Source organism: Pristiophorus japonicus, chromosome 22 (assembly GCF_044704955.1).
Source record: "Pristiophorus japonicus isolate sPriJap1 chromosome 22, sPriJap1.hap1, whole genome shotgun sequence".
Lineage (NCBI taxonomy): Eukaryota > Metazoa > Chordata > Chondrichthyes > Pristiophoridae > Pristiophorus > Pristiophorus japonicus.
Window position 1 is genome coordinate 59265833 of NC_091998.1, and position 19739 is coordinate 59285571.

Consider the following 19739-nt stretch of genomic DNA (forward strand, 5'->3'; position numbering starts at 1 on the left):
GATTCCAGTGGTGATCTGTCAATGGTAAAATATACTTATCTACTCCAAAATGCTGAAAAATGCAGAAGGTAAAGCATGTAAAAATATACATTTTAGTGGGAGGCATATTCCCAGGCCTCTCGAGTCAATAAATCTTGTGCATGTACAACACACTTGCTTCTAAAACTGTCACTACACAACTGGGACATGTCTCTGTGAACTGGGGAAGTGGAACTTTTAGTCATGTTGATTTTTGGTGTGAGTAAATTCACCACTGACTTGGAAATCTCACAACTGACACATTTTAACCTCCAGAATCAGCTGGGTTTGGCTCAGGTGGGATTTTAAAATGTAAACTATCTCAAATCCGAACCCAACCCGCTCACTTGTTTTTAACGGAGGCGGGATGGGATGGGACACAGGGGGGGGAAGGCAACCTACCTGCTCCCAGGAGGCGGGCTGCTCATTTAAATATTTTAATGAGGCTACTGCCTCAAATTTTATCACTCTTCCAGCTTTAACGCTGGTCGGCCAGGTTTCCTGGGCCTTGGGAAACCTGGCAGCTAAAGGGAGGTGAGGACTGATGCATGGAAGGTAAGTGCTTTTCCGATTCCCCCCGCCCCCTATCTTTGCCCCGATCTCCGTCTGACCCCCCGCGATCACCCCCGACCCGCCACACCACGCTGTACCCTCCCCCCCTCGTGAGCTCTAACACTAACACGCTAACAGCAGGAAACTCACCTGCTCTTGGGCTCTGGACTCTTCTGGAGTGTTCCCTGCCCAACAGGGAGCCAAGCCAACACATCAGGGCGAGGAACCTGTTTTAAAAAAGCACGCACTGTGCAGTTAAAGCTCCCAGAACTCCTACCTCCACCTGGAAATCCAGCCCCAGTAAATATCAGGGCCAAGGTGTCACGTGGCTCAGTAAGTAGCACTCTTGCCTCAGAGTCAAATTTTGTCTGATATGCTCCAGTGATGCATCTTAGGATATTTTACTGCATTAGAGGCACTATATAAATGCAAGTTGTTGTTGTTGTTTTTGTTGGGAGTTACAGGTTGTGGGTTCAAGCCCCACTCCTGGGACTTGAGCAAATAAATCTAAGCTGACATTCCTAGTGCAGTGCTGAGGGAGTGCTGCACTGTCTGAGGTGCCATCTTTCGGATGAGACATTAAACCAAAGCTCTCTCAGGTGAACGTAAAAGTTCCCACGGGCACTATTTGAAGAACAGCAGGGGAATCATCCCTGGCTAATATTTATCTCTCAACGAAATCACTAAAATTCATCATCTGTTTGCTGAGTGCATATTGGCTGCTGCTTTCCCCCACAACAGTGACTACACTTCCAAAGTACTTCAGAAAAAGCAAAATTCTGCAGATGCAGGATATCTGAAATAAGAACAAAAAGAAAAACATAACAAAGACTTGCATTTCTATAGCATCTTTCACAACCACCAGACATCCCAAAGCGCTTTACAGTCAATGAAGTATTTTTTGAAGTGCAGTCACTGTTGTAATGTAGGAAAATGCTGGAAATACTCAGCAGGTCGGGCAGCATCTGTGGAGAGAGAAACAGAGTTAATGTTTCAGGTCAATGGGTTGTTTCAACCTGAAATGTTAACTCTGTTTCTCTCTCATTAGAGATGGCAGGGCAGGTGATGTGTTGCAGCTGCAGCATGTGGGAGCTGGTGGACACCAGTGTGTTCCATGGCAACCACATCTGCAGTAAGTGTTGGCAGCTCGAGGAACTTTGGCTTCGAGTTGATGAGCTGGAGTCCGAGCTTCAAACACTACGACACAGGGAGGGGGAGAGTTACCTGGATGCTACGTTCCACGAGGCGGTCACACCCGTTATGTTAAATAATTCAAGTTTGGTCCATGGTCAGGGACAGGACGGTTTGACTACGAGTGAGGCAGGTATGGGGATCCAGAAGGTAGGAGCCTCAGCCCTTGCACTTGTCCAACAGGTACGAGGTACTTTCTCCCTGTGTGGACGAAGGCAGGGACTGCAGGGAGGATGAGCAAACTGACCACTGCATCGTGGTACAGGGGGCCATTCAAGTTGGGGGAGTTAAAAGAAATGTTGAGTGGTAGGGGACAGTATAGTTAGGGGGATAGATACAGTTCTCTGCAGCCAGGTGCATGAGTCCCGAAGGCTGTGTTGCCTGCCTGGTGCCAGGGTTAAGGACATCTCCTCTGGGCTGGAGAGCAACTTGGAGTGGGAGGGGAGAGATCCAGTTGTTGTGGTCCACGTAGGTACCAATGACATAGGTAGGACAAAGAAAGAGATTCTGCTGAGGGAGTATGAGCAGCTCGGGGCTAAATTAAAAAGAACCACAAAGTTAATAATCTCTGGATTACTACCTGAGCCACGAGCAAATTTGCATAGGGTAAATAAGATCAGAGAGATGAACGCGTAGCTCAAAGATTGGTGTGGGAGAAATGGGTTTTGATTCATGGGGCACTGGCACCAATACTGGGAGAAGAGGGAGCTGTTCCGTCGGGATGGGCTTCACTTGAACCAGGCTGGGGCCAGTGTTCTAGCGAATTGAATAACTAGGGCTGTAGATAGGGCTTTAAACTAAATAGTGGGGGGGAGGGATCAGGTGAGTGGAAATTTAAAAATTCAAAAAGGAAAAGGCAATAGTGCAGGGTAGCGATAGGGTAATGATAATCAGAGTGTGATAGGAAGGGACAGAGCGTATAAACATAAGAGCGCACCAGAAAGTGGGGTCAGAGTAGGGGAAAATGGTAAAAAGACAAAATTAGAAACTCTATCTGAATGCACGCCGCATTCGTAACAAGATAGATGAGTTGACGGCACAAATAGAAATAAATGGGTACGATCTGATAGACACTACAGAGACATGGTTGCAAGGTGAACAAGGCTGGGAACTGAATATTCGGGAGTATTTGCCATTTCGGAAGGATAGGCAGAAAGGAAAAGGAGGTGGGGTAGTTCTGTTAATAAAGGATGAGATCATTGCAGCAGTGAGATATGATATTGGCTCAGAAGATCAAGATGTTTGGGTGGTGATAAGAAATAATAAGGGAAAGAAGTCACTGGCTATAGTCTACAGGCCCCCTAACAGTAGCTACACTGTAGCACAGATATAAATCAAGAAATAATGGAGGCTTGTAAGAAAGGTATGGCAATAATCATGGACGATTTTAATCTTCATCTTGATTGGACCAATCAAATTGGCAAAGATTGCCTTGAGGAAGAGTTCATAGTGTGTTTGGGATGGTTTCTTAGAACAATACGTTGTGGAACCAACCAGGGAGCAGACTATTTTATATCTGGTAATGTGTAATGAGACTGGATTAATTACTGATCTCATAGTAAAGGATCCTCTTGGGAAGAGTGATCATAACATGGTAAAATTTCAAATTCAGTTTGAGGGTGAGAAAGCTAGGTCTCAAACTAGTGTCCTGAACTTAAATAAAGGTAATTACAAAGGTATGAAGGCAGAGTTGGTTAAAGTGGACTGGGACTATAGATTAAAGGGTAAGACAGGAGATAAGCAGTGGCAAACACTAAGGAGCTATTTCATAACTCTCAGCAAAGATATATTCCAGTGAGACTCTAAGAGAAGAAGGAACCATCCGTGGCTAACTAAGGAAGTAAAGGATGGTATCACATTGAAAACAAAGGCATACAATGTTGTGAAGGACAGTGGAAGGCCAGAGGATCGGGACGTTTTTAGAAACCGTCAAAGGACGACTAAAAATATAATAGAGAGAAGATAGTTTATGAGACTAAAGTAGCAAGAAATATAAAAACATTCAGTCAGAGCTTCTACAGGTATATAAAAAAAGAGAGTAGCTAAAGTAAACGTTGGTCCCTTAGAGAACTAGGGAATTAGTAACAGGGAAATAGCAGAGACTTTGAACAAATATTTTGTATCGGTCTTCACGATAGAAGATACTAAAAGCATCCCATTAATAGATAATCAAGGGGATATAGGGAGGGGGGAACTTGAAACAATTACTATCACTAGAGAAAAAGTATTCGGCAAACTAATGGGTCTAAAGGTGGACAAGTCCCCTGAGCCTGATGGCCTGCATCCTAGGGTCTTAAAAGAAGTGTCTGCAGAGATAGATTACAACCAATGCATCCACTATCAAAATTCCCTGGATTCTGGAGATGTCCTAGCGGATTGGAAAACCGTAAATGTAATGTCCCTATTTAAGAAAGGAGGGAGACAGAAAGCTGGAAACTATAGGCCAGTTAGCCTAACATCTGTCATTGGGAAAATGCTGGAGTCCATTATTAAGAATTAGTAGTAGGACATTTAGAAAATCATAATGCAGTCAAGCAGAGTCAACATGTTTATGAAAGGGAAATCATGTTTGACAAATTTGCTGGAGTTCTTCAAGGATGTAATGAGCAGGGTGGATAAAGGAGAACCAGTAGATGTATATTTGGATTTCCAGAAGGCATTCGATAAGGTGCCACAGAAAAGGTTACTGCACAAGATAAGAGCTCCCTGGTTTGGGGGTAATATATTAGCATGGATAGAGGATTGGCTAACAAAAAACAGAGAGTCAGGATAAATGAGTCATTTTCCGGTTGGCAAACTGTAACTAGTGGGGTGCCACAGGGATCAGTGCTGGGGCCTCAACTATTTACAATCTATATTAATGATGTGGATGAAGAGACCGAGTGTAATGTAGCCAAATTTTCTGATACAAAGATAGGTAGGTGGGAAAGCAAGTTGTGAGGAGGATGCAAAGAGTCGGTGGTACAGAGGGATCTGGAGGTCCTTGTACATGAAACACAAAAAGTTTGTGCAGGTACATCAAGTAATTAGGAAGGCAAATGGAATGTTAGCCTTTATTGCAAGGGGGATGGTGTATAAAAGTAAGGAAGTCCTGCTACAACTGTACAGGACATTGGTGAGACCACACCTGGAGTACTGCGTACAGTTTTAGTCTGCTAATTTAAGGAAGGATATACTTGCATTGGTGGCAGCTCAGAGAAGGTTCACTAGGTTGATTCCTGAAATGATGGTGTTGTCTTATGAAGAAAGGTTGAGCAGGTTGGGCCAATACTCATTTGAGTTTAGAAGAATGAGAGGTGATCTTATTGACATGTATAAGGTTCTGAGGGGGTTTGACCGGGTAGATGCAGAGAGGATGTTTCCTCTCGTGGGGGAATCTAGAACTAGGGGCATAGTTTCAGAATAAGGGGTCGCCCATTTAAAACGAAAATGAGGAAGAATTTCTTCTCTCAGAGGGTCGTGAATCTTTGGCATTCTCTTCCCCAGAGAGCTGTGGAGGCTGGGTCATTGAATATATTTAAGGTGGTGATAACAGATTTTTGAAAGATAAGGTAACAAAGGGTTATGGGGAGCGGGCATGGAAGTGGAGCTGAGTCCTTGATCAGATCAGTCATGATCGCATTAAATGGTGGAGCAGGCTCGAGGGGTCAAATGGCCTACTCCTATTTTTAATGTTCTCCACAGATGCTGCCTGACCTTCAAAAGTACTTTATTGGCTGTTGAGGTAATCCTGAGCTTGTAAAAGATGCGCTATAAATGCAAGTAAATTTTTTTTTAACCTCACGGCTGAGTGAGCTTAATCACTGTTCCACACAGACCACAGGCCTCAGGTTGCTTCCTAGTCTGTGCTGATTTAAATGGGAATGGTTGGGATGTTACAATTAGCCTTAGTGTTCTTGGATTAGGAAGGGGGGAAATCAGCCAAGCTCTGGCTGCTAGTTACTATCCAGTGACTCTGCTAGAAAGCCCCTCTGTGTGGCCATCAGGAGCGGCCCGGGTCATAGTCTGCCATGTTGCCCTTCACAGTGCAGAGTCACAAATGAATACTATGGAACTGACCCCATCGGGAAGCAGAACCTTCAGAGGGAAACGAGTGAAGGAAAAAAACCTCTCGATAGCATTTGCCTCAAGTTGGCAGCATCTGAGGGAGAGGGGAGGCATCAGTCCATCTCGCGAGCTTGCTGTTGCTCTGCCGTGCTCGGTACATTCACTGAATAGGATTGCCAAATCTGGTTGACTGTATTCCTGGAGGTTTGATTGCATGACCTGCCCCCATTGGCTGCCCAGCATCGCCATCCTCGCGGCGCAACGCCTTCCCAAGGCCAATAGGAAAGCAGACTCTTTGTTTCCCAATTAGATGATTCTTGACTGTTAGTCAAACTGCCTTTTTTTTCCATCCTTAATAGTTTTATAGGGGAGTCCGCTGTGCATCAGTGGGCAGCACACTTGTCTCCGAGTCAGAAGGTTGTGGGTTCAAGTCTCATTTCAGGAGCATATAAATCTAGGCTGACACTCCCAGTGCAGTGCTGAGGGAGCGCCACACTGTCGGAGGGGCTGTACTGAGGGAGCGCCGCACTGTCGGAGGGGCAGTACTGAGGGAGCGCCGCACTGTCGGAGGGGCAGTACTGAGGGAGCGCCGCACTGTCGGAGGGGCAGTACTGAGGGAGCGGAGGGACAGTACTGAGGGAGCGCCGCACTGTCGGAGGGGCAGTACTGAGGGAGCGCCGCACTGTCGGAGGGGCAGTACTGAGGGAGTGCAGCACTGTCGGAGGGGCAGTACTGAGGGAGCGCCGCACTGTCGGAGGGGCAGTACTGAGGGAGCGCCGCACTGTCGGAGGGGCAGTACTGAGGGAGTGCTGCACTGTCGGAGGTGCCGTGTTTCAGATGAGACGTTAAACTGAGGCCGTCTGCCCTCAAGCGGACGTAAACAGATTATCTGGGTCATTATCACATTGCTGTCTGTGGGAGCTTGCTGTGCACAAATTGGCTGCCATGTTTCTCACATTACTATTTTTTTGTTAAACATTAATACAAGTGCCCTCTTAGTAAAGGGGCACTAAAACCGACAAATTAACCAATAAAACGTTTTAAACAATAAATTAAAATGTGGTTGCCGGGGGCGATGATGCACTCCAATCCACCGTGCTCCGTCTCCAGGGACACCCTGGCTGCAATGTCACCGCGGAAGGGAGGCAGGCAGTCGGGCCGTTTCCCACATTACAGCTGCGGCCACACTCCAAAAGTACTTCATTTGGCTGTGACGCCTTGAACGGCGCTATCTAAATCCAAGTGCTGCTTTGGTAGGCCCAGGCGGGAGGGTTGGGAAAGCACAACCGCCGTGGCTTGCGTGCGCGGTCCCATTACCTCTCGCAGCGTGCGCGGGACCCCCATCACCGCACGCAGCGTGCGCGGCCCCCCCCCCCATCACCGCACGCAGCGTGCGCGGACCCCCCCATCACCGCACGCAGCGTGCGCGGTCCCATTGCATCACGCAGCGTGCGCGGGACCCCCATCACCGCCCGCGGCGTGCGCGGCCCCCCCCCGCCCAATCACCGCACGCAGCGTGCGCGCCCCCCCTCACCGCTCTCGCGAGGCCGGCCCGCCCGCCGACGGGCAGTGTGTGAGAGAGAGAGAGAGAGAGAGAACGCACGAGCGAGGGAGGGGAGGGCAGGGCGAGAGAGAGCAGGGGAAAGCTGCTGGCTTAAGATGGCGGAGGGCGACAGCGGGAGCGAGCGAGGCGGTGGCGGGGGCAGCAGCGGCGGGGGAGCCGGCGGAGGCAGCGGGAGCGGGGGAGGCAGCGGCGGAGGCGGCAGCGGCGGCGGCGGGGGAGCCGCGGGCCTCCTGCAGCAGCAGCAGGAGACCCAGGAGCTGGCCTCCAAGCGGGTGGACATCCAGAACAAGCGCTTCTACCTGGACGTCAAGCAGAACGCCAAGGGCCGCTTCATCAAGATCGCCGAGGTGGGCGCGGGGGGCAACAAGAGCCGCCTGACGCTGTCGATGGCGGTGGCGGCCGAGTTCCGCGATTACCTGGGCGACTTCATCGAGCACTACGCGCAGCTCGGGCCGTCGGACAGCGGCGACTCGGGCGGCGGCGGCGGCCTGGGGCCGGACGAGCCGCGGCGGGCGCTGAAGAGCGAGTTCCTGGTGCGGGAGAACCGCAAGTACTACATGGATCTGAAGGAGAACCAGCGCGGCCGCTTCCTGCGCATCCGCCAGACCCTGAACCGCGGGCCGGGCCTGGGCGGCACCCAGGGCCAGACCATCGCGCTGCCGGCCCAGGGCCTGATCGAGTTCAGGGACGCGCTGGCCAAGCTGATCGACGACTACGGCGTGGACGACGAGCCGTGCGGCCAGGCCGAGCTGCCCGAGGGCACGTCGGTGACGGTGGACAGCAAGCGCTTCTTCTTCGACGTGGGCTCCAACAAGTACGGCGTCTTCATGCGGGTGAGCGAGGTGAAGCCGTCGTACCGCAACTCCATCACCATCCCCTTCAAGGCCTGGGCCAAGTTCGGCAGCGCCTTCACCAAGTACGCCGAGGAGATGAAGGAAATCCAGGACAAGCACCGCGACAAGATGCTCTTCGACAGGCGGGCCGACGAGTCGGACGGCGAGGATGTGGACGACGATTGAAGCCTTTCTTTCCCTTCCCCGCCAGCCCAAAGTCCTGAAGACAAGAAACAAAAAGACAAGAATAAGAAAACCGATTGAGAAAATACAAATTGTGTCGATTGAGAAGAAGTTTAAAAAAAAAAAAATATGTTTTAACAAAGAGTAAATTGGTGTTGTGTCGATTGCAAAGAAAGACGTTCAAAAATCTTTTTTTTTAAAAGAACAAATTGGGTCGATTGCAAAGATGATGATTTAAAAAAAAAAATCGTCAAGAGAAAAAGTTTCGAATAGTATTTTTTGGGAAACTCAGTGGAGTCAGCAGTGAAAATGCATCTTCTGAGAGGAGGAGGAGGAGGAGGAGGAAACAGCTTGAAATATGAGTGCATTTGTATCCAGGGAAAGAAAATGGGGCAAGTTCTTCTCGAAGATGATAACGGATAAACGATTCGTTGCAAAATACACACTGTTAATTTGTGGAAAAGCGTCGTATCACTGAACCATCAGCAATTCAGAAAAAAAAGATTCGTTGTGGTAACAAGAAGAAAAGTTCTTAATGAAAAGAAAGAAACAACAAAATATGACCTCAACCTAGAGAAAATGATCTGGAGGGAGACTTATCACGTCACTGAAGCCAGCAACACTTCAAAAAGTTATTTTCATATACAGCAAAAAGTTCTTATGGAAGTTTTTTTTATTGTTTTAAATACTGGACAATCAAGTCATTTTTAAAATTTGTTTTCAGTCTGAATATTTCAAATATCTTTGATAAAAACTGTCTTATTCCTGATGTAGAAAATGAATGTTTTTAAATAGAAAAAATATGAAGGCTTGACTTATTCAATAGCATCGTCTATAGTACAGTGCTAGTTCCAAATGATATCTACTGCCAGGGTTAGCATGTAGATTGGTGACTGATACGCTCTAATGAAAGAGATTAATAAGGTGCATTTTGATTAGCTGTAGTACATTTTCCCAGTATTTCCGGCAGTGTTACGTGCATCCTGCATTACTGTTGCAGTGAAAATCATCAGCGGGGATTCTGCTGCCAGTGTGAACTTGTTACCCTTGTAGTAGAGACGACTTGTAACTAGCCCAGGTGCTATTGTGGAAACCAAAAGGCATGTCGAGCCTTGTAAGAGACACTCAGCAGAGTGTTTCTTTTCTGGGTTTTTTTTAAAAATCAGCTATTCATGACGTACGATCTGACTTTTCCAGACTTGAGAATGTGCATTTGCTTTTAAAGAGAATAATTGTATAAAAATTTCACTAAACCACAATTTCCCAAGAAACATTATTTATGTACACAAAGTTATTAAATATTGGACAGAATAGATGAGAACAAAAATTGATTAACCTAGCAAAAACCGGCACTGTAAAAGGGGTCAGACAGCTCTTTACTGATTTTTCCATTTTAAGTTGTGCAGGAATTTAGGCTTTAATTTTTTTTTAAGCTGTCTATTTATTTATTAGAAACAGTAATTATATTTTGCAGTATTTTCCCTCAAGGCTCCGGAGTGTTCTATTAGATCAGATAACTGGAGCTCGTTCCTGCCTGTTTGCCCGAGTTGCCAGTGAGTGTGATTTATTGTCGATGTTTGCCCCATGGTGGAAGAATATGTGCATTCACTGCAGGCCACTCACTAGTTCTTTTTCTGCAATCTCCTTATTTTAAACAGTTTTATTCCCCTGAGTAAGCTCCCTCATAAAGTTGTGATGTCGTCCAATTGCAGTAAAAATAGTGGGGGTGGGTGGGAGGGGTGTGGGTATTGGTGAGTTGAAGCGTAGGAATCAAAGCCAGGACATTCAGACATCACAGTCACAACCGAACAGCTTACAGCTTGAATGTATTCTGATGTAAACAGAATCTGGATGGAAAGAAAAATAAGTAAAGCTCTTGCCAGCTAGCTGCCAAGGACACCTGGGAAATGCTGCTAGGCAATATATATATTATATCACTAACTCTGGTGGGTCTGTGACTACCTGCACCAGATTTGGGTCATTTACACTTTAGCATATTTTGGTTTTGAGTACTGTAGAATTGTTTGGAGTTGGAGCACAATGCACTATTTATAGCCATGTTTCAGGTTGTGATTAGCATGGGGCAGTTTGCACCTTGCTCTGTATAACATGACCAGAATTATACCATTGGAAATGGCAGCCGTGTTGAGTACAATAATCTCCACACCTGCTTGAAGCTGGTTAATGTGCAGTAACAGTCTGACTCAGAGCGTAGTAGCTGATGGTTGGATAAAATAGGTTAAACGTGCTTTTGGTGTAAAGAAGGAATTTTCTTTCGATGGCCTGGGAGTATAGAGAATCTTCAGCTTGTGATCTTTGTTCCTAGGAGAATCATAGAACCAGATTACTTGTTAAATATCTTCTGTATTCAGCGTGTCCAGTATGCAGTGCTAAGTGTCTCTTTTTTTAAAAGCTTTTACTAGAACTGAAAGTATACAAAGTGAATGGTCCGGACATTCTCTACAGTGAAGAAGTATTTTCTACAGGCACAGTGCAATAGCCTCATTTGTCAATCTCAGTCATTTTGAAATGTGATCCAAGTGCTTGCATGTACAGCAGGGCTGCTGTTCTTGCAATCTTCGTGTCACTTTTGGTTTTGATGCATAGTGAAAAATATTTTGTTTAATTCTTCACGGTGGATAATGAATTTTAAAAAGGCTTTTGTTAATGTTGGGATTTTTTAACTTACTTCTGCTTTTCTAAACACATAGGATATATTTTATACAAATTAATCCAGACTAATTTTTACGGCCTTTTTTTAAATTAAAGCTTGCTGATCAATTGTTGAACCGTTTAGCTCTTTTCCTTCAATCATGGCTAATTAATTGCAAGGTGATTGAGCCAGATTGGTGACATTCCATGTTTAGTGGGCATTGCCACAGTTAATTCATGTGAAAGCTGCTGAAATAATAAATAGGCAATTATGGAAAAGAAAATCCCTTGCTTGTTTTGGTCAATGCAACTTTAACTGAAGGGGAAGCTTCGTCCATTGTTTCTAAAAACTGAAGTGCGGTAACTGGGAGAATGAATGCTCGGAGCTGTGTGACAGCAGGGTGGGACAGGAGCTTTGCACAGTGCTGCCAAGGAAATGCAGACATAATCCCAGTTCCCGGTCTTCATATTACAGTCCTGACTGTAAGTTGGACATTTCCCGCCTACCCCAATTCCCCACGAGGTGCCTGTGAGACCCTTGTTTGTTTGCTGCAGTAGTGGGAGATGTCATTCTACTGGCACGGGTAGGTTTGTGGTTCAATTGTAGTTTGAAAGTACTGTTCTGATCTCCCCATGTCATGAGGTGCCACCTATGGTGCCTGGAGCAGAGCCGTACTTTCACACGGAGTCTTTGTGTTTGCTAGTCCATGAACCAACCCGTCACAAGGCATTTGGTTTGGGTGGTTCAGTTCAGAGGATACTAAAAAAAAAATTTAATTAAACAAAGTGATTCAAAAAAAGGAACAATTTGATTGACTGTGGAAATCAGAGGATTTTTATACTGGGGGAGATGACCAATTCTCATTTGCCCTGCTCTTCCAATATGGACCAATGTGGTCGTGTCGAGCACTTCAGCAAACAAGCTGAGCTTCCACAGTCCGGCTGTCGTATAAAGTAAATGGTTAGATTTGTTTGTCTTAAACTGTGTGGAAATGGAAAGCAGAATGAAGTTATATGTTTCTCATTAGACAAGCCTTTTCAGAATCCAATTTATGAATGAGGGGGAGGGAGAGAAGTATAGTAAATCCTGTAGATATATGTACTCGGCAGCAGTGAAAAAGACAGCTGCAATTTAAATGACTATTTCAGAAATACTGTAGCCCTTTTATTGAGAACTAATGTATAGAAAAGGAAACAAACTCTGAGGCTTCTGTGGTTATTGTGTTTCTCACTTACTGTGGGATAACATGCTTGAGCGTAAACTGATTTTTATAACAGAAGAGAGGCCTCCACCTTCAGGCACTCTCAGTGGCTCCCACCGAAGTGATGGGAGTGGTAGCAGAGCTCCCTGGCTTGCTGGGTATTTTTACTATGAACTAACCAGTTTAAAAAATCTGTAACCCAAACATTTTATTAATGAAGACAATTTTCCCATCTATTTGTCAATCAGAAGAAATTGCAATTGTTCGTGCAAAATATTGAACATGTTAAAGTTAATCTTTTGAAAGAAACTCATTTCAAGTGTGCATGCCTACCTGTACATTGTATATTGAGATTTGGAATTCCCACACCAGTGCAGTAAAACTAGTTGTGATTCGGATGTTGTATGACTTTTCCATGGCCTGATGCATGGTGCATGGGTCATTTTTTATTTTAACCATCCAGTTTGTCGGCTCACTCAATACCTTGTGCTCATCAGGCTGAGCTGCAGGTGCCTGAAGGGTGAAGAGCCTCTTTCATTCTAGTAGTATGGCTTATCTGGTGCCCCCGTCATGCTATGACCTCTGGGCGATGCAGTGATTATCTCTAAGACTGGATGGAAATTCTTCCCTTTCTTTCGAGGGCGTGATGTGTCTGTTTTCATATGGCTGGTCTGGTGTCATGAATGAATACGCCAAGTCGATGCTAACATTGCCTCTGATAAACATTTAATTACCCTTTCGACACCTTAGTGTAGGGAGCGGTGATTTGGAATCTGAAGAAGTACTGTGTTTGCATCTTGACAGTGCTCCTGATGCCTCAACCTTTTGCCATCATGGCCATATGACAGCACAGGCGCCTAGTCTGTGGGTAGCACTAGGTGCAGTCTTCCCACTGGTCTGAGGGCACGATGGGTCATTTCAGAAAGAATCAGTCTAGCACAGTATATTAGTGCAGTTGAGTGGAACAATGTTTCACTGTTCATGATGTCCAGTGATTTCACTGATGATGAAGTAAACTTTTTCCCACGTTTGTCAAAATTGACTATGAAGTTCCAAGCTTGTAATTTTATGCTGAATTTTGACGTGGATCGGTATGTGTAAATGATGAATAGTCACCTATACATAGACAAAATATAAACTATCGTTGGTCAATTCTTGATATTCTGGTAACTAACTGAAATTACTGTCTTTGTTTCAGTTTATAGTTTCTCCCCTTCCCTGTAAGTTCCTTTGCCCACTTTTGAATATCTCCTAATTAACTAGCTGAGAACCAACCAGCCAGTTCCCAGATTTCTACTGAGACTGCTGTAGTGAACAGTTGCTGGAAGGTGTGACAGACCAGCCCCAGTCTATGTGCAGAGTTTGCATCGCCTTTCAGGGGGCCGCATTGGGTAAACTCGGCCTTTCTCATTGAGGAATTGCCTTCGAGCTGTGTGCATGGATCAAGACGCTGCACTGCCCGGGTGAATCAGCTGGAATTGGGCGGATGGTAGTTGAGAGCTGTGGCATGGTCCTTGACAGGCCTGAAGCTAACCGTCTGAAGGCCAGTCCCTCTCACTGCTTGCTGAGGTGGTTGAACTTTGGAAGGGTTTGTGGAGCACTAGTCAATGAAATCTCTCCCCCTGCAGCAGTGTGATGCATGCTAAATGTGTACAAGCTCCCCCTGCCCAGCATATGCTTGAACACACTCCCTGCTAGTGTGAAGACTCTGGTATCTGACAGTCTCAGTTTTAGCCATTAGCCCGTTGAGGATATCCATCCTTGGCACGTGGCATGGTGCTTCCGGTCATCCCGACTGCATTGCTCGGTCATAATCCTGTTTTACAATTGAAAAATAAAATGGATACCAGAGTCCTGCAGCTGCCTCAACACTCGGCACTCTTCCCGTTCACATGGGCAGTTGCGGTCCACCCTCTTCCAGCCGATGAAACTGTCCTGTGCCCCTTCCCTGGCCGGGACCATTCCCGCATGGACAGTTGGTACAAGCACCCAGTGTGCTATTCCTCAGGATGTAGGAACAGCTTTTTAAAATCATTTACCTGCTTGTATATGGCAACAAAAAAAATAAAACACACGTAAGTTAGCGTACAGTAAATTGTTAAAAGAATTGAGCCTGTCTCCAGGACCACACGAGGGGAAAAAGTCCCTCGGTGTTGGAGAACAGCAACTCCACATAGTAATGGTTGTATCTTTATTTTGTGAGTAACGCTGATAGGAAGCGGGGGCACATTAGTCATGCAACAAGATGGGTAACACAGTTACCTGTTTGCATGGCATGGCCAGATACCATTTCGGCCTTCAAAAGCAGTCAGTACCATTCAAATCTCCAGGTCTTCTGTCATCGCGCTGGCGTACCATGACATCTCCAGTTTCCTTGGGCCGACCCAGCTGACTTGGTTTTGTAAAGCTGTGTGCCTAGCTACCTCTCTTATTTCTGTTGTATTTCACTTGAAAAAAAAAATGTACAGTCGCATCTGCTTGTATTCTTGGGCCGTGTACAGTAGGCGCAGACTGATGCACAGTTTGATTAGTGGCAAGATTTGTGAGAAGTCAATAGTTGCTTGGTGACGAAAACAAATGATGAATATTTACGTAATATAGTTAAATATGTACTGAGTCTTTTTATATCTAATAGATTTTTAAAGAAATTTGAGTTTGTTACCCACTTCTGATCATTACGTGATGCTGTATCAATGGTCCGTGTGCTTAAAGGTCAAGGGAAAGGCTGAGGAGTTTGTTTAACATGGTTAGAAGACCAGACAGCAATAATTGAAAACCTTGCTCGTTTGTTTTTCTTAATGGAATGGTATTGTCTGCTTTCCTGACAATTTGACAGGTTGATATTTAGATGGGGGAAAAAACATCCGGTGCCTTTTTTCAAAATGAGTTGCTAATTTTGATTGACAATCAGCAAGCCAGACTTTTTATTTCTGTATTTTTGGTACCTGTCCGCTACCCGCTGGAACTCCAGGAACATGTGCATCTCTGTAGAAATAGCACAAGTGCTTTCTGTACTTGTACTCTAACTCCGGCTTCTGCAAGCTGGGCGAATGACCAGAGCTGGTCTTCATCCTCCGGACAGCATGATTCCAGAGTGCCTAGCTGGTTAGTGTAGCGCTGATATTTCATCCACTAGACGTTCAGTGCTTAATGTTTATTTTGTTCAAACCGTTTAATTGTCCAAGTACAGATTCAGTCTCTGCTGTTTGCTCATTGAGGTGATTTCAGTCAGGCAATATTTAGGACAAACTCAGTGCCCAGGGGCTTGGGAGGGGAGAAATCAGCTCGCATTCCCACTCAGGATCTCTGGCCAGTGACTTCTGGAAGTAAATGGGCATCATGTGAGGTCAGGATTGGGATTGACTGTAATATCCATCACAGTGTAATATCCTGCGAACATTCACTGCCTGGATTAATGTGTGAGAGATGGGAAATTAGGCGAGTTACAGAGGGCTGTCCAGATCCATAGAACCCATAAACTGAGCACAGTGGTGGTGTCTTAAGGAAAAAAGATTTGGATGCCCAGAGACAACAAAGAATTTTTTTTTTTAATGGCTGAGGCTTTACCAAAATTCATGAGGTTAATTATGGTTGTGTGTTATTGTAACTAAGAGTGCAGACATTTTTGATCATTGTTTCAGGAGATGAAGATCTTTTCTAACGTAGAACAGACTTCCTTCACCTTATGTGTATTTTTTCACTATTAAATGTGTTAGAGCATTATGTTGCATCTGACCTTCAGGTCAGTCAGCTCAGATTCATGTCTGCCAGTATTTGCAGTTCATTCAGTTGAATGTTGATAATTTTGACAGTTAAACCCAAATTTTTTGGCTCTTATCTGCAACACTTTTTTTTTGATCTGAAAAAAGCAAAAGCTTTTTACTTGACCTTTAAAATGGGCATTTATCACTTACCCTTAAAACAACACTAGTAACTATAAAAGATTCTGTGTGCAACTTATTTCAAGAAAACTGCAACTAAACTTTGTTTTAACTAAACTGCCTTTTGAATTCTAACCAACCCCGTGTTTTTTGCTTGTAATGTTTGAAGTGCCTACTGTGCTGAATGGGAAATTAGGCTTGCATAAAGCTTGGATGCATAGAGGAGTAATACGGCATCTTTCTTTCTGTCAGTCGCTTAGTCCTAGCACCCACTTCAGCTTAATGTAAAGAGATTGCTGCATTGACATGAGTATTTTTGGATTTGCTGTTCATGGTGTGGTAACTTACTTGAGTATGACAAAGCATGAGCAGAAGCCGGGTGCAACACAGCCGCGGGGAGAGGGGGAGGGAGTTGCAGGAGAAGGTCTTGTGGAATTAACAGTTTTCCTCTTCCTTGAATTTGGCACAGAGAAAAGTATACATCGCTTTTTAAATCTGCAGCTAACTTAAAAAGTTAGTTTAATAGAAAATGGGAACCTTCCAGACTCGTGTATTCTGTGTTAAATGCAGTTTGATGGCCTTTCACATCAGTTGGCAGTCAGCCAGATCCTGCTGGGTTGTCACTGACGTCCGCTTTTCACGTTTGGACCTCAAATTGTATTTACAACAGGAGTTTTTAAAAAATCAATTACAAACTGCAAACCATTTCACCTGACAATGTTTGTTCCCTCCCCTACCCCAATTGACCCAATTAACAGGCTCCTCCTGACTGCAGGAATATTTTTCAAACACTAATTTGACCACCCTGGATGAGTTGGAAGCAGCTATTCTCTGACTTGCATTGAGCGCCTTGCACTTTAATAGAGCTCGTTTAGTATTGTGACCCTGCCGCCTACCGCACATCCTGCCGTTGTGAGCAGGGTGACTCAAATTGCGTTATCGCCAATAGACGCATCTGTGCACAGACAAACAAAGAGCACAAGAGGGCAGATTCAAATAAAATTGCCCCCAGGTAGGGTAACTCAGGTGTGCAAGTGAGCAGGCGTCGTTTCTACTGGGAGAAAGATAAAAGTCCTGACGTACGAGCCTGTCTTTCCAGACAAATCTTTATTTTTTTACATGGAGCATTGTTGAATTTGTGCAAAGTAAAATATATTATATTTCACTTCAAATTTAAATGAAGCGTATAAAATACCACTTCATTTTGAGATGTGGGGGGTGTTTGCAGGAGCATAAACCTACGAGACTACACTTGGTCCTAAAGTTTAGCACAGTGCAGTGATCCATGACCATATTGCACAAGGGTCCAGTAGACCAGGGCATTAGAAGTCTGACCAGATTTAGTGGGAGATCGTGCAAGTAGCTTGAGTGGTTTGGCCTTTGCAAAGATGCCCTTGTTTAACAAGTGCCACTTTATTTAAACAAAACCCAAGTGGTTTTAAAAATGAGAGTCCCATTTTATCCCTCCCTCTGATTGACGTGGGAGTGAAATCCATGAGATCCCATATCGCTTTAGATTAGTTTTGTCCAAATCTGATACTGATATCAGGTCTTCACTCTTTTTGTTACAATGGGTTTAAAGTAAAGGGAGTGAGTGCTACCAAATTAAGCCTGTGACTTTCCCCAAAAAAACTTTCCTGCTGTGGTTTTAATGTGTTGCCTCATTAAAAAAAAATCCTAAATTGAGCAGTGACTTGCTGTTTGTAAAGTGTATCTGAAGCGCATTGTGCATGATGTTGCATGGGGAGTGCACAGATATTAATTCTGGGCTTGCACGCTGGTGTAAATGAGTGCTGCCTGTTGAACAGTGTGCAGTATTTATTCTCTAACTCAAGTTTTTGTTAACAATGATCCACCTTTATTTGTTACTAATAAAACCGGCATTGCAAAGGAAATGTTTCATTTTAACCGAACGTTATGCTGCAGCCACTTCACTGGGCATAGTGATGGGCCACACTGCCACTTCACCACACACACCTCTCTCTACTTGGCTTGGCAGCCAATGGAGTATTGCTGAGTTGGTCATCCCCGATATGACTATCATCTAACTTTTTTTTTATACGTCCGCTGACTGAGCCCAATGCAGAAGCTGCACCTTCTTGCACCGATCACAGTGTGGTTGGTTGGAGTTGTTCGCTGTACCCTGCTGTGGTTTTTTTGGTACATTTTGTGGAAAACAGCGATGCAAACCGCCTCAAGAACATTTCTGCCATTCCACTGGGGCTGGGGTGTTTCAACTGGTCGAGCCTACCAAGCCCAGGCAACACCGTCCTCCATATGCACTCGATTCCTCACTGCTGGTTAGTCCTGTCTGAATCGTGAGGCTGGAGCTTTTTAGAAAGGGCTGTTAATGCTGTTACCTCACTGGTGGATAAATCTTAAATTGGATGTTAGTATCAACAGCTTGCCGTCTATACAATTAATGGGGAGCATTCGTTTAAAGTAAGTGGCTTGTGAGGCTCCACAGTCAGTACCCAAGTGATCCATGAAGACGACAACGCTTGCACCAGTAAAGCCCATAGATTATCAGAGCAATACATGTACCTCTTCCGTCACCACTATTGATGTTGCATCAAAATGGAACTCTATTGGGCCAAAGTGCAATGTTCTGCAACCTAAGGAAATGAAAAGTACAAGGCCCACTTGCATCTAATATGCCACAAACTGCATTGAACCATGTACAAATACTGCTCATCACCTTAATCTCACTATCATGCAGCAAAACCTGGGGATTGAGTGCTGTGGCGAAGGGGAAGTGTACACTTTATAGAAGACAACAAGAAAGATATCAGCTATTTCAATGCAGTCTTTCGAAGAAAAAGCATTATGCTAAAAAGTTAGTTTGATGTGGAATTTCTTCAGGTGATTTTCCCTTTTCAATTTGTCCTAAAACCTACAACCTCTTGAGTTCTCCTGCAAGTTAAAGTGACCCCTTAAACCTGGTACTTTAGAAAGATGGAAAGAAGCTCCATGCTGGCTGGCCCAGTTTATGCAATGCCTGGTGTGGTACAGAGTCCGACAGCACAAAAACATCTCGTTCTAGCCCTGGTCTGTACTGAGCCAATCTCAACTGGACTGGTATAATTGTCCTCTACAGCCCTTGGGATGCTAATTCCTATGCACTGTCCCTCTGAAAGTGTGTGCCTGGGTGGGTGAGGACAGAACTGAGCTTACCCTTGTTGTCGAGTATCATGGGTGACCACTCTCACTGGCAAATGTTGTCTATTAAGCATGGCCATTTGGGTGAGCCAGTAGAAGGCTACTTTCAGCCAAAACCCAAGCCCAACTGGAGTTAGCATCTTCAGGAGGGGACAAAACTCACCAAAAATTACAGACTTTAGATTCATCGAGCGATCAATGGTGAGGGATTGTAGAGAAGGAGGCCGCACCAATTGGGCAGTGTTACTCTCACAATGCCTCAGTCATTCTTGATAGTTTGCGGACATTGAAGTCTGTTCATCCTCCTATGTAAGAAGCCTCTGAGCTGCAAAACGTTTGAGAATTGGGGATTCATGATGGCAGGTTACAGCCACACCAGCATCTAATAAAATATTAATACCTCATTGACCTGGTTGATGCTGAATGACATTCGTGTGCATGTTTTTTTTACCTAATA

General features: G+C 45.0%; 1 protein-coding gene across 1 annotated transcript; it reads left to right on the forward strand.

The window, feature by feature from the left end:
* The first annotated feature begins 7367 nt into the window (after positions 1–7367).
* On the forward strand, positions 7368–18018 carry LOC139235070 (transcriptional activator protein Pur-alpha-like). The gene has a single exon (XM_070866198.1). The coding sequence runs from the start codon at positions 7468–7470 to the stop codon at positions 8389–8391; it is 924 nt and encodes a 307-aa protein (XP_070722299.1). The 5' UTR covers positions 7368–7467; the 3' UTR covers positions 8392–18018.
* The last annotated feature ends 1721 nt before the right edge of the window (positions 18019–19739 follow it).